This window comes from Maniola hyperantus, chromosome 10 (genome assembly GCF_902806685.2).
Source record: "Maniola hyperantus chromosome 10, iAphHyp1.2, whole genome shotgun sequence".
In the NCBI taxonomy this organism is placed as follows: domain Eukaryota; kingdom Metazoa; phylum Arthropoda; class Insecta; order Lepidoptera; family Nymphalidae; genus Maniola; species Maniola hyperantus.
The window spans coordinates 4,213,472-4,240,893 of NC_048545.1; the positions used below are offsets into that span (position 1 = coordinate 4,213,472).

The 27,422-nt window shown below is 38.0% G+C and overlaps 2 protein-coding genes across 2 annotated transcripts in view; both read right to left on the reverse strand.

Moving 5' to 3' along the window:
- The window catches only part of RpL15 (ribosomal protein L15), a 410,749-nt gene that overhangs the window by 161,495 nt on the left and 221,832 nt on the right, over positions 1-27,422 (reverse strand). The window lies entirely within an intron of this gene.
- On the reverse strand, positions 486-6,030 carry LOC117986088 (uncharacterized). The gene is made up of 2 exons (XM_069501459.1): positions 4,520-6,030; positions 486-561 (listed from the first exon to the last, which is right to left on the reverse strand). Exons 1-2 carry the CDS (start codon positions 6,028-6,030, stop codon positions 486-488), a joined length of 1,587 nt encoding a protein of 528 aa, XP_069357560.1.

The following is a 27,422-nucleotide window of genomic DNA, read 5'->3' on the forward strand; positions in this document are numbered from 1 at the left end:
AATAAACAGTTCGCCATCCTCTAGAAACTGTTAAAGTTTATGTGAGGATGGCGAGTTCCCGTATACTCTGATATCGCGTAATCTGTATACTTGTATTACGATCCACAACTAAGGTAACCGTAGATTTTTGAAATTCAAATTCAAGTTAGCTCACTAAGTAGTTTCTGGTGGGAGGCTTCGGCCGTGGGTAGTTACCACCCTACCGTCAAAGCCGTGCCGCCAAGCGATTAAGCGTTCCGGTACGATGCCGGGTAGAAACCAAAGGGGCATGGGTTTATTAAAAACTGCCATACCCCTTCCAGGTTAGCCCGCTTCCATCTTAGACTGCATCGTCACTTACCACCAGGTGGGTTTGCAATCAAGGGCTAACTTGTATCGAATTAAAAAAAAAAGTAACACAGTCTAAGATGAAAGCTGTATGGGGTATGGCAGCTTTATTAAACCCATGTACCTAATCGGTTTCTACGTGGCATCGTACAGGGACGCTAAATAGTTTGCGTGGTCTTTGATAGTGCGATGGTAACCAACTGTAGCTGGAGGGTTGTTGCGGTGAGGAACCAGCTACATATTATAATGATGTTTATTTTACACTTTACAACTGTTATGATATTTACAATAAAGACTGGCTCGCGAGCCTTATATAATACAATGGTAGAAGATGTTGACGTGACGAGCGGATCATAGGGAATGAGTATTCTTGATTCGTGCAAGATCAGGAAGATTCTCCACAGCGTTCCAAATTTGAATGTTGTTGTGTGGCAGCTGCGAAGTTTTCTTAATAGCTGCCAGCCAAGTAACGGTAGAGGTTGCACCTCTACACAACTACGGACGAAGCCTCCGACCTGCGGGGTGATTCGATAACTCAGTGATCTTCACCGAATGAAAGCCAACAAGCTCATTTGACATTTATTTTTAATCAGTTGAAGGTTTTCTACGAAAAATTGTATTTGTATCGCTCAGTGAAACAGCAATGTACAACCAACCAATGTCAAATGAGTTTGATGGCATTTAATGACGAATGAGTTACGAATCAGCTCGCAGACCATGTGCAGTGGGGCCAATCGCTATCTACGGAATAGGTAAACGGAAAAGTAAGTGGTGCGTGCCCGGGATCGAACCTCTTTACATAACTGTTCTATAATAGTGAAAAATTGAGATAATAATATAATATTACTAGCATATTCACCCGAACAGTTATGTGAAGAGGTTAGATTCCGAGCACGCACATTTACTTTTTGGAGTTATGTGCGTTTAAAAAAAAACCGGCCAAGTCAGGCTCGCGCAATGAGGGTTCCGTACTACAGTCGTATTTTTTCGACATTTTGCACGATAATTCAAAAACTATGATACATAAAAATAAATAAAAATCTGTTTTAGAATGTACAGGTGAAGAAGACCTTTCATATGATACCCCACTTGATATAGTTATCTCACTTCGAAAGTAGAAAATACTAATTATTAGTTCATGACCACAATTTAATTTTTTTGTGTGATCTAACCCTAAATTCACGGTTTTCAAATTATTCCCCAAATGTCACGTATAAGATCTACCTACCTGCCAAATTTCATGATTCTAGGTCAACGGGTACCCTGTAGGTTTCTTGACAGACAGACAGAAAGACAACAAAGTGATCCTATAAGGGTTCCGTTTTTCCTTTTGAGGTACGGAACCCTAAAAAACCAATTAAATATCACTAGCTTAAACTGTGAAGGAAAACATCGTGAGAAACCCTGCATGCCTGAGAGTTCTCCATGATCTCAAAGGTGTATGAAGTTTGCTAATCCACATTGGGCCAGCAGCGTGGCAGACTAAATATTATAACCTATGCCCTTCTCACTCTGAGAGGAGACCCGGCTCAGTAGTGAGCTGGTAATGTATTGATCATGATGATGTAAAGAGGAGGTAATGTGGGATGTTGTTTTTTTATTATTTTCCAAACGACAGTCCGCAAAATGCTTTATGAACTTTGTGAAAATGATTTATTAAATTTTTCCCCCTTCGAGACATAATCATAATGAGCTCTCATTAACGGTGTCGGGAATTGTTTTAAAGCGAAATTTTACCTTTGAATTTTTCCATTTTCCCAAACTAATTATTTTATGCTAATTACCTTTTATGCACACAGGCTGATAAGGTGTGTTGTTGGGGTGAAATTACCAAAGTTGGCAAGCAAATGTCATGTCCATTTCATATATATACCTATTACTTTTTTAATTTTAACGTTCATTTGTTATGTAAGAAGAAAAATAGATTTTCGCTACAGGGGCACGTTCCTGATTTTCTACCTATGAGCTAGACCTAGATTTTGGAGCCTATATCTATAGGTAACTAATAGATATTATAATTAATGCTTAAGTTTATCTGTCCGTCTTCCACACGCCACGTTCTTGCGCTGCCTGAGTCCAGCGACTTCCTGCGATTCGTTTGATGTCGTCTGTCCACCTATATACCTATTATAGTATAAATAAGTATAAAAATAAATCTAATCAATTAAAAAATCTTCCATAAGTCCTGTAAAGTTTCCTAACTGGAAGTCCAATTATTTTATTCGTAAAATTTTTCGTAAACTTTGCCAGGTTTCCGAGTGCTATTTTTCCGTCTTCCATTGTATGACGTCAAAAAAATTAATGTCAACTTTTAATTAGTTCCGCCATTACGAAATTGCCGTTCGTTAGAAAGAGAATACTGAAATGTTAAACTTTTGTTCGTTTTGTCCATTTAACTAGGAGTAAGTGCAGTTAAAACCAGCTATTAGTAGCGACTGAAAAATGCAATTAGAATTTTGTGTAGGTACCTACCTGCATATTCTGTTTTGTGAAATAGCGTTGAGTAATTAGAATTACTGAAATTGCAAAGATCTCTATGTTATGTAGAAAAACAAATAAATACACCATTTTTAGGGTTCTGTAGTCAAAAAGGAACCCTTGTAGTTTCACTATATCCGTCAATCCGTTAGTCCATTCTCGTCTGTCCGTCTGCGGCTTAGGGCAGCTACTGCTAGCTGCTATTAGGCCGCAGATACACCTGTAAGTTTTACTCTCGTAAGTAGCTTACATGATTAACTTACGACAAATTTACTAATGTAAACACTCTTAAAAATACAGTTGTCATTTTACGGGCGGGCAGCTAGTTTTAATAAAAATAACGAATCTCAATAAAATATAGATTTTTTTATGAACTGAATGAATTTCCAAAGAATAACAAAATCTCAATAGTCGATTTCTTTTCAACTTGAAACGTTAACGTTAGCGTAACTTTATAGAGAAAGAGAAAAAGTTTTAAATTTTATATTCAAATCAAATGTTGCATCTTGCTGGTTTAACTTAGAAAATTTTACGCAAAGTTTATGAAGTCTGTATGCATAAGAAAATTTATTACGTGAAAATCTTGGTTGTTCTACATATTTAAGAATAATATTCTGGGTAGAATTGCAAACTGGTACATCAACCGATAGTCGTCCACTGCTGGACATAGGTTTCTTGTAAGAACTTCCACATGCCCTGGTCTTGCGTCGCCTCTTCCAACGCCGCGCTTTCCGGTTCGAGATCGCCATTCTAGCACCTTGGGACCCTAACATTTGTCGGTTTTCCAGTCCAGTCTCATTCGCTGACAGACTCATAAACACCCAGCCCAAAAAAAACCTTGATCTTTGACTTAGAAAGCTGAAATTTTGCACAGAGCTTCCTTTTATAATAATAGTACCTTTACATATATCCACGAATCCGTGTGGATTTATATTTAAAATAAAAATCTAATGGGAACTTTTATATTTTCCGAAAAAAAAAAAAAAACAACTACGATTAGGCAACGTCATCCTAATATAATAATATAAGGTAGTACTATAAATGTGAAAGTTTGTTACTCCTTCACGCTACAATGATTGATCTGATTTGGCTGACATTTATAATGGATATAGCTTATACCTGAAATAGCGCATAGGCTATATTTTATCCTGCAAAATCAAAGGGTTTCCAGAGGATTTTTAATAACCTAAATCCACGCTGATGCAATTGCAAGCTAGTACAAGCTTACGCTTACTTCAACAAATTTATTCGCATTGACTTAAATATTTAACTCGAACCCCTCGAACCATCATCGAGTTGAACGTGTCACGTCTTTGGTGCCAATTTATGAGACGTGAGAGAAGTACCGATCAAGGGGAATTAAGCTCTCGGTTTTACGTGTTGAGATAAGGCGTTTTTCTAATTGGCAAGCTCGTACGAACTTGCGACGATCGCATCGCAGAAGTTGGATCAATTTTTTTTAATATTTTTGAGTTTCTTCTTCTTCTTTCTTCTTTGGGGCTATACAGGTCCTTACTATCCCTGAATCACTGCGACCGTCTCCGATCTATTGTGTTTGCCTCCACTTCACATTTCCTTGTCAAATCCAGTGGCCGCCAGATACAGCAGCACCTTCTTGACTGGAATTGAAGTAACATCCTCCGGATAAATGATGTGTCTCCCTAGGTGGACGCTACGTTTGTGCATCAGAGCAGGGCAGAAGCAGATAATGTGCATCGGAGTCTCGGGAGACTCGTGGCACAGCCTGCAGATGTCCGAGCCCTGGAGCTTAAGGTTATACATGTGCCTTTTCAGGCCACAGTGACCCGTTAAAGCTCGCACCAGGATGCACATGTTACTTCTGTTAAGCGACAGCACCTCAGATGCTACCTTCTTGCTGAAGGATTTAACCAGCGCTTTCGAGTGGTTTAACCCTGGCAAGTTTCTCCAGCGGTTGAGTGTGTCATAGTAGCAATAGGTTAGGAGGGTGAGTTGAACCAGGCTTTTAGGTATACCGCAGACAGGCTCTGGGCCTATCTGACGTGCCTTTGCGCCTGATTTTGCCAGAATGTCCGCATTTTCGTTGCCTACTATTCCGGCGTGCCCTGGCACCCATCTTAGAACCACCCTGTTGTGTTGGGCCAGGGTGTTTAAGTTTACTCTGCAGTTTTCAACCAGTCTCGAGTTAACAACCTCTGAAGACAGAGCTGAAAGAGCTGCTTGGCTATCCGAATGAATGTAAATCGTTTTATTGACGTGGTTGTGTTGCAGGATGGTTTCCACACATTTTATTATGGCGTATACCTCCGCCTGGAAAATAGATGTATAGGCCCCCAGGTTACGGTACAGTTTGATCCTGGGTTTCTCTCCATAGATTCCACATCCTACGTCTTTGCCTGACTTTGAGCCATCGGTGAACCATTTTAAACAGCCCGATGGCCATGTGATTTTGTTGTTTGTCCAATCCTCCCTATCTGGGATTTCCACAGAAAAGGATCTCTGGAAGTTGTATTTTGGGATCATCGTGTCTGACGGCATTCCCAAAACTGGAATCTCGAGTACTGAGTTCTGCAAGTCCCTCAGTGTTTTAGATAGCCAATTCACCTTTCCTTGGCTAATCAGCCTATACATGCCCATTCTCGCCTCCTTCATCAAATACAGGAAGAGAGGAGGTAAGTTGAGAAGAGCTTCTAAGGCTGCCCCCGGAGAGGTGCTCATAGCTCCAGTGATAAGTAGGCAAGCAGTTTTTTGGATACTGCCAAGTTTATACTGGGTTGTAACCTGCGTCAATTTGCTACACCAAACCACGGAGGCGTACGATATCATCGGCCTCACAATGGCTGTATAGAGCCAGAAGGTCACTTTTGGTTTAAGTCCCCATCTTGCTCCCGCAAATCGACTACATATGCCTAAAGGCGATTTAGCCTTTTTGAGCACTCCATCGACATGCGAATTCCAGGTCAATTTCTGGTCTAAAGTGATGCCCAGATATTTGACCTCGCATGAGAATGGTATGCTCCTATTGTTCAGCTTCGGCGACTCGAGTTTCTCAAGGTTACGCCTTCTAGTGAATGGTACTATCACTGTCTTCTCCGCGTTGACAGCTAGTTGGTTTTCTCTGCACCATTTTTCAATGGTGTTAAGTGCTCCCTGCATGAGATACGAGATCGTGCTCTGGCAGCTCCCACGTACCATTACCACCAGGTCATCAGCATATCCCTGCGTGTCGATACGGAGTTCAGCCATCTCATACAGTAGTTTGTCTACAGCAAGAGTCCACAGCAGGGGCGATAAGACGCCTCCTTGCGGGCATCCTCTTGTTGTGAGCACTTCAATCGAGATGTTATTTAGCTCAAATTTGGCTATGCGATTCGAGAGCATTGCCTCCACCCATCTGGTGGTGGTCGTATCGGCCAGCTTATCGGCCAGCCCATCCACCAGTGTGCGGGTTGGAGTGTTGTCCCCTCGATGTCTAGAAACGCCACGAGGGCGATTTCTTTGTCCTCCAGAGCCTTTTCAACCTTGTCGACAAGGTTCAGCAGGGCCGTTTCCGTAGATCGTCCCCTGCAGTAGGCATGCTGGGTGTAGTGTATAGGCTTCTCAATGAGAAGCGTATCCCTTATGTACCTGTCAAGCACCTTCTCCATCGTTTTCAGTAGGAACGAGGAGAGGCTAATGGGTCTGAAGGACTTTGGTAACCCATAGTCCTTCTTCCCTGCTTTAGGTATAAAAATGACCTTCACTGTGGTCCAAGCCTCTGGTATGTAACCCCAGGCATAACTCGCCCTAAAAATCTTTACCAGGATTGGGATCAATAGTTCCACGCCTCTCTGCAATAGCAGGGGCGTAATGCCATCGATCCCGCTCGATTTGTTAGCGCTGAAAGAATTGATGGCCCACCTCACGGCCCCGGGTCTAAAGACAATGGCAGCTCTCCTCCAGTCCTCTGAGCGGGGCCGGTGTGGAGCGCGCGCCAGAGTGCGACTAGCGTTCAAGGAGACCGCTCCCGGGAAGTGAGTTCTAGCCAGCAGTTCAAGGGTTTCCTTCTCATTTGAAGTGAATGAGCCGTCTGGTCCCTTTAAAAGCCCCAGTTGGCTCGGAGAGGCTTTGGAGAGCAATTTGTGGAGTCTCGCGCTTTGAGGCAGACAATCGATTTCCTCACAGAACCTCCTCTACGATGCTCTCTTGGCTCTCCTGATCTCTTTACTATATTCCGTCAGGGCTTTCCTATATATATCCCATTCATTGGTCCTTTTAGCCCTGTTGAATAGTTTCCGTGTTTTATCACGGAGTCTTTTTAACTTCGAATTCCACCACGGTGTTTTCCGCTTCGAGGTCCTGACCTTGAGGGGGCAGCTGTCCTCGAAGGCTTTGATCATACCCTCGGTGACAGCCTCCACCGCAAACTCAAGACATTCCAGCGTTTTGATACTCTTAGGGGTTAACCTCAGATTTTCCTCTAGGTTCTCAAGATATTTGGCCCAAGAGGTGCACTTTGGATCCCTAAAAGTTAGCGTTTCCATCTCAGACACAGTTGTCAAAGCGAAGCTTATGTGCCTGTGATCTGACATGGAAACTTCTGTACTTACCTCCCAATTTGTTATGTATCTGGTTAAGTTAGTAGTAGCAAAGGTGATGTCTAGTACCTCCTGTCTGACTCTCGTAACAAAGGTAGGAGTACAGCCCCTGTTCAAGAGCTGGAAGCCATTTGCGAGAAGAAAATCGTAGAGGTACTCACCTCTGTCATTGGTGTCGCTGCTTCCCCAGGCTTCGTGATGGGCGTTAGCATCGCACCCCACCAGTAGTTCCGCGTCGTGTTTCCGGGCGTAATCGACCACTGGAAACAGGTCAACTGCGGGATTATCAATCTCACCGGGTAGATAGGCCGAGCAGACAATAATTCTGCGCCCTTCCCACCCCCTGAGATTGACGTAGGCTGCCACTAGGTCATCAGTACAAAGTTCTGGAACAGGCAGGAAGTTCACGTTTTTGTTAAAAACAATGCAGGCTCTGGGTCTGGTGCCACTGGTACACGCTAACAACTTACCCCCAGCGTTTAACCCCAGAATGGTAGAGCTGGACACCCATGGTTCTTGAATGAGAGCGAGGTCGGCTTTTCCTTCCACAAGACAGCGCTCCATCACGGCAGCCGCAGCGGCCGCGTGGTGGAGGTTGGCCTGGAGGATCCTCGCGTGGGTGTCCGAGCACGCCATTATTTGGCTCTTTTATAGCCGGGAGGGTTTGAGTTTCTTACTTACTTATGTAAAAATAATGTGTGTGAAAAGTGTTACAAGCTACTAGAAAAATAGTTATCGAATCTGTGTGTATATTATAAGTATTATTTTTCAGCCAATAAAACGCTTATTTTTTAATTTATTTTTTTAACTGAAGTCCACGCAACTAAATAGTTAATGTGGCCCAGCCAATATTTTATCTGCGCAATTAATTTGCATCGTATGTTCGTACTTCGTACTAGCGACTGCCAATAAGGCGAGGCCTAACGAGTGATCTTTTCAGAGCCCACTCTTTTAACCAATTTTAACGAAATTTGATACAAAGATAGCTTGCAACCCAAATATGATTTTTGAAAACCTAAATCCACGCGGACGAAGTTACAGGTGTTATCTGAATTGAATTCAGAACTCATCCAAAGGACCTACCTATATTTATATGTAAATTCAAAACGGATAACAAAATTCATTCGTTTGTTATATTAGATTTAGATCTTTTCAAGAGCACGCCACCATAACATCTTCTCACCACCTCCTTAAGGGCCTGCTAGCTGTCTAGCAAGCTGGAAGCCATCTTAGGCCGCGATTACACCTGTAAGTTTTACTCACGTAAGCAGCTCGCGTAGTTAATTGACAACAAATTCACTAAGCTAATGACACTTATAAAAATGTTTACATTATTAAATTGGTCGTTAGTTGATCATGTGAGCTACTTAAGTACGAGAGTAAAATTTACAGGTGTAATTGCGGCCTTAAAAGCTTTGCTTGCCTGTATGCAGTGTTTAGATAAAATGAACTATATTCAGATATTAAATTGCGTAGTGCAAGCATAATATAAAAAAGTAAATCACCACTTCCAGCCAATAGTGAATAGAATAGAAGTAGGTCCAGAAGTTTGAGTACTTACTCAAACTTCTGGACCTACTTCGTTGAAAAGTTAAAATGAATATTGAAGTAGATAGGATGTAATGAAGAGTTTTCTAGTACCTACTTACCTAGTTTGAAATTACTTCAGCCAATCTAAATAAAGTTCGGAGCCTCTGACAAGGGCTATTAAGTTTAAGATAATGCTAGTTAAAGTAGGCTGTCAAAATTCAGCAAGCACTTAAAGTTAAAACTCTACAAAGTTTCAGAAAAATAATAATTATACGGGGAATAACTATTTTGAAGAAATGAGATGGAAAATTCTTCCATGAGAGAATGAGACTTAGGGTGAGATCTATAGAGCGCACTCTGACTTAGCTTAGACTTAAGACAGAGTTAAAGCGAGATAGAGCTATATCTCTCACATGAATCTGTCTCGTTTTAATTCTATCTTAAGTCTCAGCAAAGTCAAAGTTCGCTCTATAGATGTCAGCCTAAGCAGGAAAGAATCCTGTAATGTATGTGTATACGTAGGTACCTAGGTACTGATATAATTCAGGCTCAATGGTTTTGAAGATATAAGGGGGAGACAGTAAATTTTTATCTCGTAAAGGTCTCAAATGTATAATACATTTGATGTATAATACACGTTTGAGACCCTGACCTACCTTACCTTAATATAGATCTCTCATTTAATTTTTCACAGGGTTCATTTTGCAAAACTTTATTATTTTAGTAATTAGGTTTTTAATTTTGTAAATTTCCAAAAAAAAACTATTTATTTATGTTACAATCGTCCGTGTTTAGGTAACATACATAATATTGTGTATAGTGTTGCCCTAAATCGGTCTTGGTCTTGCAGTCTTGGTCTTGTTCTTGGATTTTTGCAAGACCAAGACCAAGAACAAGACTGGGAGCGCAATACTAAGACCAAGACCAGATGTATTGGCGCAAGACCAAGACCAAGACTTGCTAAGTCTCGTCTTGTTCTTGCATTTGGGCAACACTAATTATGTCGGTATCCATATTCATCCGTACAGTAGACTCGCAGCAAATTCGCAGACGGACATACCGACACGTATGATCCTATAGGGGTTCCGTTTTTCATTCGGATGTGCGGTATTCTAAAAATATTGTTTCTGCTAGCGCATCGTACAAGACACAATATGTTCTCACAGTCAGCCTCGCGGGAAATTGGAAACTGGAGGAGATACAGTCTATTGCTGTCATGTGAAAATTGTTATAAAGCAACCGTGAAGCGGTTATTATTGTTCTTGATAGCTTATGAAACATAGTTATATCTACATAGTATAAAACAAAGTTACTTACCGCCGTCTGTCCCTCTGTACGCTTAAATCTTCGGATTTTGATTCCCGATGCAAAAACTGTCATTACGTCAAATTTATTCGTTAGATAAAGTTTATCTGCAAGTTATGAAAGAGGCTCTTGATAGATATCTAAATATATAAAAGGAGAAGGACTGATCTTTCAAAGCGCAGCACAGACTACTGAACGGATCAGGCTGAAATTTGGCATGAAGATAGCTATTATGACGTAGGCATCCGGTAAGAAATAATTTTTGAAAAAACTTTTAAGGGGGTGAAATAGGGGTTTGAAATTTGTGTAGTCCACGTGGACGAAGTCGCGAGCATAATCTAGTTATAATATATTTTAATGATTGAAGGGTGGGGACGCTCAATAAACAAGGCCTGTTAAACACTCCATGGATATTTATCTCGGTAAAGAAAATGTGGAAAATTAAAAACTGAAGTTACACTCCATTGGCTCCGTGTAGAGATTGCAATATTGCAGTTTGTATCGTGCACGAGTAGAGCCAGTTATTGTTTATCTAAAACTGTATTTTTCACAAAACTTCACAACCCAGGCTTTGTGTCACTTACACAATACATTCTTCAGCGGCTGCCTGGCAAAAAACCCGTCAACTGCGAGTTGGAATCGCACACGAAGGGTTCCTTACCATCGTACAAGGAATAACACTTACATTTTTTAAATAATGTAACCACTTTGCAGTTTTTGGATTTTTCCCTTTATTTGTGCTATAAGACATTATTACGAGTCAAATTACCTGATTCTAGTCCAACGGGTAGTAACTACTACTCTGTGCTAGTACCCTGTAGGGTTTGATTTCCTTGATAGATATTGACAGACACGATAGACAGACATATAGACGGGCGGACAGATAGACAACGGAATGATTCTATATGGGTTCGTTTTTATGGTTCCGTACCTCAAAACGGAACCCTTATAGGATCACTTTGTTGTCTGTCTGTCTGTCTGTCTGTCTGTCCGTCTGTCTGTCAAGAAACCTACAGGCTACTTCCCGTTGACGTAGAATCATAAAATTTGGCAGGTAGGTAGATCATATAGCTGACATTTGGGGAAAATTCTGAAAACCGTGAATTTAGGGTTGCATCACACAAAAAAAATTAAATTGTTGTCATGAACTAATAATTAGTATTTTCAATTTTCGAAGTAAGATAACTATATCAAGTGGGGTATCATATGAAAGGTCTTTACCTGTGCATTCTAAAACAGATTCTTTATTTATTTTTGTGTATCATAGTTTTTGAATTATCCTGCAAAATGTCGAAAAAATACGACTGTAGTAGGTACGGAACCCTCATTGCGCGAGCCTGACTCGCACTTGGCCGGTTTTTACCTTTTAAGGTATGGAACCCTAAAAACGTACATTAAAAGAAATATTTTTTAAACAATTTATTCTGCTGATATAAATTAATTTAATCTGTAAAATCGTTTGGCACATCTTATTGCACTAGTTATGTTATGCGCAATAATTCAAACCATTTTAACAATCTAGACCTATATTTAATGGACATTCGGAACAAAATGTAAAAGCAAATCACGTTCTCTCGTCACTGGATTAAAATATAAAATATATTGGCATAAAAATGAGAATTCATTTCTTCGATAAAAATGAACGCAATATAAATGGAATTGTATAATCAAATTACATTAATTTAGTCAAATATTGGTGTTCTACTTTACTGTATTGTTTGAAGAACCGATAAAAGCTGGGGTGGTAAGTCCAAACACCCAAGGTGACCCATTAATGTACTGGAATGGTCAGTCGGAAAACGTAGCTTTGGTCTCCCAAAACTTCGTTCTACGCTCGCACTAACGAAACATAATATGAAGCAAGCTGCGTGCTGCAAGCTCTTAAACACAAGCTATTTAAAACTTTTAGGTGTAGATTTTACTTTTTTCAAAAATCCTTGCTGACTGCTTTTTTTGCTATTAGTCCTGGTGGCAAGTGATAATGTAGCCTAAGATGGAGCGCGCTTGCCTAGAAGATGCCTATTCACTCTTGACTTGAAAATACCCTTACTATAATTGGAGGGGAAAACTGATGCTGGAAGGGGGTTCCAAATCCTAGCGATTCGAATAAGAAATGAGGAGGCAAACGGCTTCGTACCTATATCTTACGTTATAAAAGGAACCTGTCAAAATTACAAGCTCTAGACCCAGAACTTTAGGCTTTTAATTGATAGGCAAGTCTTTTTATAATACTCCTCTCCACTCCATCCCGTCTGTATGAGTCGGCCTTAATTTTATTGGTCATAGAAGATTTGATTTGTAAATATCTTAACTAGCTGATGCTCGCGATTTCATCAGCGTGGATTTAGTTTTTAAAATCCTGTAGGAGCTCTGTGATTTTCCGGAACAAAAGCAGCCTAATTTAACTTTCAATATGCATGATTTTTTGCAGATTGCAAATCCGCCGCAAATCGTCCGCATCCATAAATTGATCCGTTGCACCCTTTGCGGCTTTATTGAAGGACTAGCTGATGCTCGCGACTTCGTCCGCGTGGAATTAGGTTTTTTAAAAATCCCGTAGGAACTCTTTGATTTTCTGGGATGAAAAGTAGCATATGTCACTCTCCAGGTCTTTATCGATACCCGTGCAAAAAATCACGTCAATCCGTTGCACCGTTGCGACGTGAATGAAGGACAAACCAACAAACCAACAAACTAACGAACCAACAAACAAAGACACTTTCGCATCTGTAATCAGGGTACTGATAAACCAATAAACTAAAAAAGCAACAAACCAAAAAACAAACACTCTTTCGCTTATATTGGTAATGATGTAGGTATGCGATCAATTCAATAACATCGTCAAAGATCGTCGTCAATTGGTCAATTAACCTGTAAGAATTTTCTATTAGGAATTTAATAATTTCCGAAATATTGCCGTGCTGAGGAGCTTCAGATTCCACGGAGTTAACAAAGGGAATGAAACCTTGGAGACCAAGAGTCTTGTTCGCAAAGTTATCTCAAATAAGCTCTGTAAGGGTGGTAAATTAGGCGGAATAGAAATATACCCGGATACGGAATAATCTACCACCTTACAAAGATTAGAGGAAAAAAAAATAATTTTAATTTACTTTACTTGATCTATCTACCTAGTAAAGAATAGAAGCTAGCCGTCGACTCCCTTGTAATGCATATGAGGTGTTATAAATGAAATTTGCTAGATGTTAGGCAAAATGGTTTTTAATGTAACTTTTACCGGGGTCGCTTAATACAGAATGATGGCTAATAATGCTTAGTTATTCTAGCTTAATGCCAAGACTTAATTTAGATACATTAGAATGCCTTAGGTAGATAGTACATAAAATCTATGTTTTAAATTTAAGATGCCATTGGCATGGAATAGACAATGACACAGTAAAATTTATAAAATTGTTTCAAAATAAAAGCTCAGTAGTAAAGACAGGGTTCTTACTGTACACATACACTAAGAAGGTTCACTAAACTGTTGCAGGATACAAACATTTGCTTACTTGTAGGTGCGAAGACTGCAAGGTAGCTGGACGGCATCGGCCAAGATCCAAAACTCAATTTATTTGATTCTTCACAACCGAAATGTTTCATTACAAAGATTTTCACCAAGTCTTATCCATAGCAATTAAGTTGTCAACGTGAATGTGCAAAAGAAATAAATACGAAAACCGAAAACTAAAACGGAAAACTGAAGCTAAACGTAAAACGTAAACGTAAAATTAAAAACGTAAACGTAAAACCCTGTAACAAAGAAAAACAAGATTATAATTTGTGCTGTGTGAAAATTTCGACACGTGGAATTTTCCCGATCAAACACAACTCACCTATTGAACTCCTGGCCACCAATGGTTTTCAGAAGTCCACCCACAACCCATTATCCTCATTTATTTGGGAAGATAAAATAACTGGAACTGGAATGAAATCATAAAATTAGGATTTTCTCTAACCAAACCGCCATTTTGTCGAATCCACATTCCTTGATTTTTCACTCACCATAATTGATGAAACATTGAAATACGTTAGGATGACTAAATTTTATACTATTGTATTTTCCCAGGCGAAGCCATGGGCGAAAAAGAGTGAGATTTTCCTGGAACGAAAAAAATTCGTCTTCACATGTTGACTCCAGAGAAAATTCTAAATCTCACCAATCGGTGTTGCCAGACGCAACCCGAGTGTGGCCGCACTCAGTTAGTTTGATCATGAAGCCAATTCATTTTTGAATATTTGCGGAATCTAAGGATATATTATAAGAACCGTTTTGTTAATGACTTAACAATAAACAAATGATATTATGGTTTTATTTAATTATTTTGTTTTATTTTTACGACAATTTACAACGAAGCAAACGCCATCTATTGTGGCTCGAATGAACTCTGCACATCGACCCACGCGTAGTTCTGCACCTTGATGCTAGGTGGCACCAACATACTTTGAACAAAATAGATTTTAATTAAAAGCGAAACGCTAATTAGTAGTTCAAAATTTACAACGTCACAATACTTCCCCTCCTACGAAAAGGTTCAACAGGTTGAACCACGCTGCCCTCAGCGTCATCCAACAACTACTAACAATTTGCCTGAAACAAACAAAAAAAAACACAGAAGTTACGCGTGAACGCACATCTACTACTAACAAGGAAAATTGTCTAACAAAATAAATATACTGAAAACAGTGTAAGGTTTTATACATTATACTTAACTACACAACCCTAACTTCTAAAAAGAATATATACAAAAAACTTCATGGTGTCTAAGACACTTGAGTGGAAACATCTTGGCATCATTCTTCAGCTGACTGATAGAATGCGTCTAGGCCTACGGTGGTTCACTCTTTTAAACTACCATCGTAATATTTGTTACTCAACAAATACGGAAAATCTGGTTGTGAACGGGTCCATCTGATATGGCAACCGTTCTCTATCCCATTCGGAAAAATAAAACCGAATCAAAATCGGAATATGAGAAAAAAAAACGAAATAACTCTCCTAGAAAATAGATCTCGGAACAGAATCGGAAAAATAACAGAAATGATCCATTATCTAGAAGGAAAACGAAAACAAAACACAAAACCCCCCCCTTTTCGTTATCCCCAAAGTACGATATTTGCATTTTTACTTTCTCAACCGGTTGGTCTACCACAAGCATTCCAATCATCACATATTCATCCCTACATACATCCACTACATTCCTCCTCAACTGAACCATGGTAATGTAACTGTTAACTCAGAACATCACTACACTCATACAAATTCCTAATTGAATATTGATAACTTAAATATTCAAACAGTTTAGACCAAACTAAGTAATGGCAAATATCTACTTCTTAATATCCTTAATATGCCAAGTGCCTATTGGGTGGTTGTCAGCTACTCTAACTAGTTCGTAAACCAAAGGTGACAAAACCTTGACAACCCTGCACTTTTCATACTTAGGTGCCAGCTTAGCTGCGAAAAAATTTGTAGCGTCGCTTTGTGGATAGGTCTTTTTCCACACTATATCCCCAACAGAATAGCTTGCAGACCTACGCCTTAAGTTGTAATGCGTTGCATACTCTGCATGAGCCTGAAACAAATTTCTCCTAACCTGACCAAATATGTCCTCCAAAGTTCCAAACTTTCCTGCGTATTCCTCCCTTGGAATTCCGGCCTCGTACTCCTTATCCGTGTCCTTATAGAAGGAACCATTTAAGACCGGTTCTCTAGCGTGGACAAGGAAGAACGGGGAGAATCCAGTGGATTCATTAACCGCACTGTTTATGGCGAACTGGACCTTGTACAGGTTTTCGTCCCAGGACCTGTGGTTATCTTTCACAAAAGCGGCTACAGCAGTCATAACAACCTTATTGTACCTCTCAACAAGGTTAACTTGCGGAGTGTACAGTGGTGTGTAGTGTAATTTCGGAATATTATAACGCTTAATGAGATTACGGAATTCAGATCCTGTAAATTGGGACCCATTGTCCACAATCACAGTCTCTGGAACACTATGGTTCAAAAATACAAAATTCTCTAGCGCTTTAACAACAGCGGCACCTGTGGCACGCCGTAACGGAAACAACATTGTATATTTCGAAAAACAACACGTCACCACAAAAAGAAATGTAAATCCTGATTTAGACCTAGGCAAAGGTCCGACTAAATCAGCCGAAATGACCTGAAAAGGTCTCTCGCAGACTTTAGGCTTCCCTAGCAGACCTGGAGTGGCTGATGTCGTGTGTTTATACGCAGAGCAAGTATCACAATTCTTAACGTACTCAACCACGTCCTTATACATACCACGCCAAAAATATCTGAGGGATAATCTGCGATGAGTTTTGAACACACCAAAATGACCTGCAGTTGCATCTGCATGGTTTTGTTGCATAATTCTAAGGATGTCGTTCTTGTGGACTACCTCTTTCCAGTCGAACTCACTGAGAAGCTGGTATTTACATTTACTGTAACGATATAGTTTATCGTTCAAAATACAAAAATTCGGAAAATTTGCTGGATTGATTTTACAGCCATTAAATGTTTTGTCATACCAGTCATCTACCAAAACTTGTTGACTAGAGTTATCATTACGATCACCAACTACATCTACGTGTATGAGTCTCGACAAGGTATCCGGAACTACATTATCACAACCCTTCCTATGTTCGATAACAAAATTATACTGTGATAATCTACAACCCCATCTGGCGAGACGTCCTGAGGGATTTTCTAAATTTAAGAACCACTTTAGGGATGCATGGTCTGTGATAATTGTGACTGGCTTGGAACCAAAATAAGCCTGAAATTTCTCCACTGCAAAAATCACAGCTAGAGCCTCGCGTTCCGTCGCGCTGTAATTCCTTTCGTTTTATTTAGGCTCCTACTGACATACGCAATGGGATGATCGCAACCATCGGTTTCTTGCGTTAGCATACCGCCAACACCATATGCAGCAGCATCACAATGTATTTTGAATGGTTTTTCAAAATTCGGTACCGCAAGAACAGGTGCGGTTACCAACGCATTCTTCAATGTATTAAATGCTACCTCTGCCTGTTCGCTCCACTCAAATTTAGGTGCGTTCTTTCCTTTACTCGTTAGTCTATTGAGTGGTGCAGCGATGGTTGAAAAATTCCTAATAAAGCGCCTGTACCAAGAACAAGTGCCTAGGAAAATCTTTACCTCCTGTGCAGTTTTTGGGGTCGGAAAGTTCAAAACTGCGGCAACTTTTCCAGGATCTGTGCGTAAACCAAATTCATCCACTATATACCCTAAATATTTCAAAGAGTTTCTAAAAAAATTACATTTATCAAAATTTATGGATAGTTGAGCCATTTTTAGTTTATCCAGAACTCTGTTTAATAAAATTAAATGGGTTTCAAAATCAGCAGAACAAATAACAATATCATCTATATAACAAAATACTATTCCATTTTCAATATCACTACAAAAATTTTGATTAAATAACTGGTCCATTAACCTCTGCTGTCGTGCTGGTGCACCGCATAGGCCAAACGGCATGACTTTAAATTTGAATAACCCTCTACCAGGAACTGTAAAACTGGTTTTTTCCTGAGAGTCGTTAGCTAATGGAATTTGCCAGAAACTTGAACTTAAATCAATCGATGATAAAAACCTTGCCTCTTTCAAGCTATCTAGAATTTGTGGAATGTACGGTATTGAGTATGAATCCCCCTTTGTCACTGAATTTAATTTCCTGCAATCTAGGCAAAATCTCCAGTCTCCATTTGCCTTTTTCACTAAAATTGCTGGGTTATTCCAAGGGCTTTCACTCGGAGTAACTACGTCCATTTCCAGCATCCTATCTAACTCTTTACTTAAAGCTTCCTTCTTTTCGGGAGAAAGTGGATATTGTTTTATTTTTATTGGCAAGGCATCACCGGTGTCAATAACATGTTCAATTAATTTTGTTCTACCCAATCCAATTTTCTCTGAAGAAATATCTAAAAATTTATTTACTACAGACTGGGCTAATTCTTTCTGTTGAGATGATAAGTTTTCAAAAGAAGTGATGGTATGAATTTGTTTATTATCAATCGCACAAATATTGTAAAATTGAGAAGGTGCCTTAATTAATTCTAAATTATCAAAAATGCCAGGGGCTAACTGAAATGTTTTCCAAAAGTCACAGCCAAAAATAACATCCGCTATTATAGAGGGTACTACAAAAAATTTTATTATGTGAGTTACGGAATTATAAGTAATCGGAATAAACATATAACCCATGCAATCAAGTTTGTCTCCATTTGCCACTGAAAATGTGGTATCAATACTGCTATGCAGTTTATAACCGAATCTCAAAAAAACCTTGTGCGCCTGGTTACCCAAAATTGACGCGCAAGCACCGGAATCTAGTAAACCTGTAATCTCAAAACCGTCAACAAAAACCTTTAAATATGGCCTAAAGTCTCGTTTATCCACTGAATACAGAACTGTGTCAGGTAAAAGGGATGTTTTGTTGTTAATGAACAAGTTCTTTACTTGTGTCTCTGCACAGTTCTTACTAATTAGTTTTTTGAATTTTTGTCCGGAGCGGGTTTACTAATCGCCTTTTTACTACAACTTGGACATGTCTTTACTGTAAAGTTCTGACGTCCACACGAAAAACATCTAATAAATTTCGGAACTGTCCTGCAAAATTTAAAGGAATGGTTACCCTTGCCGCACTTGTAACATAGTTGTTTATTTGTTTTCGTAAAATTAGTGCCTTTACTTGTATCAACCTTAGGTGCAGGTGTGACTGAAAGTGTGTTTATCTGTTTTGTCACTTGTTTGTAAGCAAACTCTGAACTTAAAGTTGCCTTACTGTTAGTAGGCTCAGAAAATAAGGCGGAACGCTGCCTCGCAGCCTCTAGTTTGCGACACTTTTCCTTTAACATTGCGACAGACTTAATGTCAACAAGAGCTAATTGTTCTGAGTAAAAAGGGCGAATATTATGTAATAAAATTTGTAACTTTTGTTCTTCGGAAAGTGGTGTTGACAACCTTGAAAACATGCAAAACATTACAGCGAAATAGATAGACACAGGTTCTTCAGAGCCTTGTGTTCTTGCTCGAATTTCACCTAGCAACCTGTAGTCATAATCTACTGCATCAAATTCCTCTAAAAATAAAGTTTTCAATTCTGACCAAGACGAAACTTGACATTTGTTGCCTCTGTACCATAACAATGCTCGGCCTGTAAAAAGATGAAATGCAGAAACAAATAATTTTCCATCTGAAACGCCATAAGATCTTTTATATTCCTCAACGCGTTCGATGAAACTGCGCGGATCACCCTGTCCGTTGAAATTTAACTTCCACTTGGCCACATTTTTATCACCAGTGCAGTCAACGGCGGTACTCTCGGAATCCAGTGATTCGTCGTGAGACGACTCATTGTCAGCATCTAATCTGGAAATCAAACTCTGCAACTTTGTATGTAATTCACTCTTCCTACTTATTAAGCTGAGTTCGGAACACTGTATTCTCAAAATTCTAAAGTACAAATGTGAAGCTAAAGCTTTAGACCTACAGAGGGCATGTCTATCTTTAGTGTCAGAACACTTTTTTAATAAATCTTCTAAGTCTTGAAGTTTTTTAGTAATAACCCCTAACTCACTTTCAGAAGTGAAATCCGTCTCTAAAATTGATTCAGAAGGAATTTCCTGAATTAATTGTTTTAACTGTTTCTTTAAACCTAGCACTGTAGGTGCTGGAGTTTCGGAACGAATGGATACCTCATAACACAATTCGTCCTTCAAAAGTGAATGAAACTGGGCAAAAGTCTGTTCCATTGTGTTAAGTCAAAACACATTTAACAAAATATCGAGCTTGTGTAACTGTCTATGTTTAGCCTTATACCAATTGGTTAAACACAAACACAAAAGAAGTTATTTAAACTATTAAATATACACAAGCAAAATACACAACAAAAACAATATTCTTAAGTCTATCCTAACCTATTTTATCAATTATGTTCCTATTCCAAAAATATCGTTAATAATACAAGCACATATTATTACTATAGTAAACAAAATATAACAAAATAAAACTTCCCAAAATTGAATAAATGATTGTAAGGTGCAGTATCACCTTTATGAGTACACAGTGTGTTACAACCTTTACAATTACAAAAGTAAACAGGCAGCAAAGTTGCAATGAACTCTGACTAGCATATTATCTTTCAAAAAAAAAACAAAGAGATTGTGCAATGGTTTGATGGCTGTTACTTTACACTTTTAACACATAACCTAAAATACAACAAAATCTGTTTCTAAATGTCCCCTTAAACTACCAGCATTCAATTAAACTTAACATGTTTTGTGTGTGAAGTAGCTTTTATCATAACCTTAACACAGCTCTAAACAAAATTTCAACAAAATAATGAAGTATCAAGTCACTGAAAAAAAATTGTTCATAACTTCATACTTGAACTTAATGTAATCTCTGAATATAGTTTATATATTTAGTTTCACAAGTTGTAACTCTTAGTATTTATAAATGTATGTGTGTAACTAGTTAACAGCACATAGCGTTTCAAAACTTTAATTATACTAAGTTACCGGAATTTTCAACATAAGATGTACTTACTATTGAAAGCAATACCCAACAACAACTCAGTTAAGCAATGTTTATTACTAAACTGAAGGCAAACATTCACTTATACACCTCCAAGGTAAGTCGAATAACATAATTAGACGGCATAAGCACCATTTATAAAGTGTTAATTAAGTAAGAAAAAACAAATGTTGGACTATACTCAGAAAATTACTTAAACTATCAAACAAAATTTCTAACTATTAGTTATTATTTAGTTAGTTAACCATAAAAACAGCTTAGTGCTCTTTGCAATGTGTCACTACTTAGAAAATTGTACAATCAGCGGAGTACATTTCATAAAATTCACAAAATTTCTCAAAATATACTGAAATAACTATATAAAAAAACGTTCGGGCGCCATTTGTAAGGGTGGTAAATTAGGCGGAATAGAAATATACCCGGATACGGAATAATCTACCACCTTACAAAGATTAGAGGAAAAAAAAATAATTTTAATTTACTTTACTTGATCTATCTACCTAGTAAAGAATAGAAGCTAGCCGTCGACTCCCTTGTAATGCATATGAGGTGTTATAAATGAAATTTGCTAGATGTTAGGCAAAATGGTTTTTAATGTAACTTTTACCGGGGTCGCTTAATACAGAATGATGGCTAATAATGCTTAGTTATTCTAGCTTAATGCCAAGACTTAATTTAGATACATTAGAATGCCTTAGGTAGATAGTACATAAAATCTATGTTTTAAATTTAAGATGCCATTGGCATGGAATAGACAATGACACAGTAAAATTTATAAAATTGTTTCAAAATAAAAGCTCAGTAGTAAAGACAGGGTTCTTACTGTACACATACACTAAGAAGGTTCACTAAACTGTTGCAGGATACAAACATTTGCTTACTTGTAGGTGCGAAGACTGCAAGGTAGCTGGACGGCATCGGCCAAGATCCAAAACTCAATTTATTTGATTCTTCACAACCGAAATGTTTCATTACAAAGATTTTCACCAAGTCTTATCCATAGCAATTAAGTTGTCAACGTGAATGTGCAAAAGAAATAAATACGAAAACCGAAAACTAAAACGGAAAACTGAAGCTAAACGTAAAACGTAAACGTAAAATTAAAAACGTAAACGTAAAACCCTGTAACAAAGAAAAACAAGATTATAATTTGTGCTGTGTGAAAATTTCGACACGTGGAATTTTCCCGATCAAACACAACTCACCTATTGAACTCCTGGCCACCAATGGTTTTCAGAAGTCCACCCACAACCCATTATCCTCATTTATTTGGGAAGATAAAATAACTGGAACTGGAATGAAATCATAAAATTAGGATTTTCTCTAACCAAACCGCCATTTTGTCGAATCCACATTCCTTGATTTTTCACTCACCATAATTGATGAAACATTGAAATACGTTAGGATGACTAAATTTTATACTATTGTATTTTCCCAGGCGAAGCCATGGGCGAAAAAGAGTGAGATTTTCCTGGAACGAAAAAAATTCGTCTTCACATGTTGACTCCAGAGAAAATTCTAAATCTCACCAATCGGTGTTGCCAGACGCAACCCGAGTGTGGCCGCACTCAGTTAGTTTGATCATGAAGCCAATTCATTTTTGAATATTTGCGGAATCTAAGGATATATTATAAGAACCGTTTTGTTAATGACTTAACAATAAACAAATGATATTATGGTTTTATTTAATTATTTTGTTTTATTTTTACGACAATTTACAACGAAGCAAACGCCATCTATTGTGGCTCGAATGAACTCTGCACATCGACCCACGCGTAGTTCTGCACCTTGATGCTAGGTGGCACCAACATACTTTGAACAAAATAGATTTTAATTAAAAGCGAAACGCTAATTAGTAGTTCAAAATTTACAACGTCACAGCTCGTTATCTTTATATTATGTTTCAGGTCGCCTCGAGGATTGGCAGAGATTTGTTATCCTAAATTTTAAAGGAATTCGGCATTTTGATGAGCTCTTGTTTGAAAAAGGTAGTTCAGCAATAGATATGGACTTTGTACTTTAAGTCTGTTTTCGATTAATTTAAGTCTTAGTACTTAATGTCATATTTTCTCTATAGGATATAATCATTGAAATAAAATGCTCAAGAAATGACATAAGTGCTTCAAATGCGGCCCGAAAAAGATCAGCCAAAAAGCTTATTTCAAATTACTCAAATTTTTTAGACTTTAGGATTTAACTGCTAGGTTTTATTTTAGACTAGCTGACGCCCGCGACTTTGTTCGCGTGGAATTAGGTTTTGTAAAAATCCCGTGGGAACTCTTTGTTTTTCCGGGATAAAAAGTATAGCCTATGTCACTCTCCAGTGAACATACATGTGTATATGTGTTCAAACCAGGCCACTTGAGCGATGTGAATTCGTTTGTGAGCCCTCGTGACCTACTATTATAAGTCAATGGATACAATAAAAAATTAGGAGATTCAAAGAATAACTAGAATAATCGACATAGACTATTGTCTATGTGATTGTTGTGTTGATCTATCGATCAAAACAACAATCAACACAGTAAGTCCACCGCGAGAACCCTATGTTACAGATTTGTTAAGAATTTTTCTATCAAAAATCAATATAAAAGTTTGACGCGTAAAATATATCTTGCTAGGCCCTGCATTTTGTACGAAATGTTCTCCAAACCAGGAAAAATCGGAAAGACATCAGACGGCTACTCTTTTCAAACAGAACAATAACCTTCATCGTAAGTTTAAAATGATGGCTCTAAAATTAGAACGAAAATAACATTTTTCCAGTTCAATTACACGCTATCGGAAAAGCTAACACGGTAGGACTCACGTGACTACGCGGAAATGGCGATATTTGTTCAACACGATTTATATAAAAATGCATTGTTCGTTGCGTTGGGCACTATATTTCCTGCTGTATATGTTTTTTCTATTCAATTTATCTTCTATACAAGTAACAAAATTGGATTGCCTATCTGTGATTTTAAAAAACTGCCTCTTGTTAAACTCATAATATTATGGTTATTTAATCAAACACATATAATCAAATCGAAATAACCTTTTTGTCTGTTTATTTAAGCTGCATGTTGCTTAATACCGCAAAATTAATGTTGCCATTCATTAGTGGCAGCATGTGGCATTGTCGCGTAACGGAAGCTAGCTCATAAGCATAGACGAATATGGAATTCATTTTTTCAGTATTACAAATTAAAGACAGACATTTTTTAACATTTAAAAAAACAGTATATGTACAGAGAAATAAAATTAATGGTTTGTCTGTGATGTTGAAATCAGCTGTTTTTAAAGAGCTTATTTTCATGATCAACCCATTGCCGGTCCAGTACTGAGCATGGGTCTCCTCTCAGAATGAGAAGGGTTTTGCCATCGTGGACGATGGCAAAACCCTTCTCAACACGCTGGCCAAGTGCGTATTGGCAGACAATTCTCATAAAAATTTTGGTTATTTACAAACAACCGTTTTAACATTGTCTGTATGTCTATCTTTTGCTTATATATTTATATTCTAATCATAGAATAATAATTAAGTTTTAAAATTACAATTATCTTTTCCTTTGAATTAAATTTTGACGGAGGTTTTTCAGAAAATTCAAGAACGCAACGAGCGATTCGTCTTTTTTAAAGTGACTTAATTTGATCACTGAGTATCAAAATATAGTTAAACTAAACATCCCGTGTTTCATTAGCATTCATGCCGCGTACGTGTAACATGCTGCATATAATCTCGCTTCATAATAGCTTCATAACAACCGCAACGCAAACTGGCACGTACTGCACCGTCGAATGTAGCTCGTGCAGTTTGCTCCAGTACCATTAAGTCCTACTAAATACTTAAAATAGGTCAAGTGTGAGTCGGACTCGTGCAAGATATAACTATTAATTTTTTTCAATTTAATTTGGCAGACATTTTGAAACTCGTTTTTCAGGAAGATAACCATGAAAGAAGTGATTAATCTAAATTTGATATAGGATCACCAAGAATGCAAATAGCTAAACTAAACACTAAACATCCGTATTTCATTAGCATTTATGCCGCGTACGTCTAACAAACATGCTGCATATAATCTCGCTTCATAACAGCTTCATAACAACCGCAGCGCAAACTGGCACACGTACTGCACCGACTAATGTAGCTGGTGCAGATTACTTCAATATCATTAAGTCCTACTAAATAGTTAAAATGAAAACGATTTAACGGGAATACCGCTTTGTAAGAAAATCCATGCCCAATCTGTGGGTACAAATAAATAAAATCTTGGTGCTTAATGGCTTTAAAATGAATGACATAAAAAACATGTCATGTGTACATCCGTTAGTCAGCCACTGTAATGTTTTAATCTGTTATTTGGGGCCCATTTTAGGGTTATTGACTAAGTAGCCAGCTATCCAGCTCTTATCATTCATCTATCCTTCAGCTTATATGCATCCACAACTGGACATAGGCCTTTTGGAGGATGCGCCCAACACATACTTAGCATACTTAGTCCTCCACCTTCCTCATCCACCCGCCACCATTTTGAGGTCATCAGTCCAGTGGACTGGAGGTCGTCCTACACTGCGCATACGCAGTCTCCATTTCAGAATGCATCTGCTCCAACGGTTATCGGTTCTGCGACAAATATGGTCTGCCTACTGCCACTTCAGCGTGATATTTTTTTGCTATGTCGTTTTCTAGACGGATACTCGCATTATATTATCTATCCTTATGTCGTCGACATTACATCAACACGCACGAAACGTTTTGCGTCATCATTCCTCATAATACTCTTCCACGATCTGTGTTTCCTACCAATTACAACCCGGGTAGCTTTAAAACAAGAGTGAATAGGCATCTTCTAGGTAAACGCGTCCTATCTTAGGCCACATCATCACTTTCCATCAGGTGTGATTGTGGTCAAGCGTTTACCTATAGTAATGAATAAAAAAAAACATCCCGCGTAGCTTTAGTTTTAAGTACGTAATTAAATATCACCACTATATCATCTTACAAATTAACAATTTTGACCATCAGTAAGCGTAACATGTTACCTATTTCGAATGAATAATTTGAGTTTAAGTTTGAGTAATTTGAGTATAGCACTAGAGCGCAAATCACTGCCTTCATATAACCATTCATGCAGAATATGTGTATCAAGAAGGATATTCTAGGTCATCTATCTGCATGATGGTTTCAGAACAGTGTTATTATACGCTTATACAGCCGTTCCCAATGTAGGTTACGTAAATATGCATTTCTCTCTGTTATTATACCCGTAAGTATTGTTATAAGCTGAGATGAGAATCTCGAGAAAGGTGGAATCATTGGCTTACGACAGAAGTTCAAAACATAATAAAAGTAAGTGTTTCATACCACAGCACAAGGTAGAGTAAACAGTTTTTGATGGTTTTTAGGGTTTCGTATATCAAAAGGAAAAAATGAACCCTTATAGGATCATTTTAGCGTTTAAACTATCGTGAGTGATTTCCATTATATATAATATCTCACACCCGGTTTTACTCTCGTGCTTAGTCGACGTTATCCCGACTAGTTTCGAACCCATCCGGGGTCCTTTTTCAAAGCGAGTCCATCTTAACCGCGACGCGTGCGCGGACTAAAGAACTCTGAATTTGAGTTCAAATTTTGCATCAATTTATCTTTGGCCTTTTGGCATTTTTAATTCTCAATAAATATTTTTACTAGTTGATTGACTTTTATATTTTCATAATATTATATTGTAAAGCTTGCTTAAATTATTTGGTCTCTCAAACGTACTAATATAAATTTATATCTAATTAATAACTATTTAAGTAATCTGTAAAACAAAATTGTAATCCTTTTTGGCCTTATTTTCAGTCTGTTATTATGTAAAATTATATTGTATGTATCGCTGTTGATTGCAAATAAACGAATAAAATAAAATAAAATAAAGATCAGAACCTGTAATAGGATTCTAAAGTAAAAGATTTGTAAAAGTAAAAGATAAAATTACAGTAAATCTATCTCAAGCCCTCGAGCATTCTAATTTACACAAATTGGAACATAAAAGTAATTTGGATTCCTTTAATGCCACCAACTAAAAAATTGGCGAAGTTTTACGATAAAATAAGAGACTAGGGTCGTTATTTAAGAAAAGATTAGATACTGGATTTAAGTCTGAAACACTACATGGGATAACAGTGCGACACGTCTCTTTATGCACGAACATATTGAACGCGCGCGTATGCGTGTCTAATTTCTACAAAGAATCGTATAAAGAGTGACGTTAACCGCACGACTACATGAGTGCGGTTTCAACGCGCGTTTTGTTGTATGAACATAAAACAAACAGCATTTTTTTAAAAATTTGTCCATCCGTCTCTTTATCCCGGGCCCGGGCCAATCAAAGCTCAAACACCTGACAGGTAGGAAAGGAAAAAATTAAACTATAATTTCATTTGATAATTTTTAATAGTTAATTTTTGATCTATATCTCTTAAAATATTTGCACACTATTAATTTAGTCGAATATTAAGGTGACGCTGGATGCACGTCCGAACTGCTCGGCCCACGTGGGTAACCTGTATGCTATTTCACCTAACATTGTGATAGAAAGAAATAGACTCAGTGATGAGCAGTGTAGCGAGTGCATGCGCTCACACTAGCGTCCGGATATATTGATGATGGCACACAGAGAGTTGGACAGATG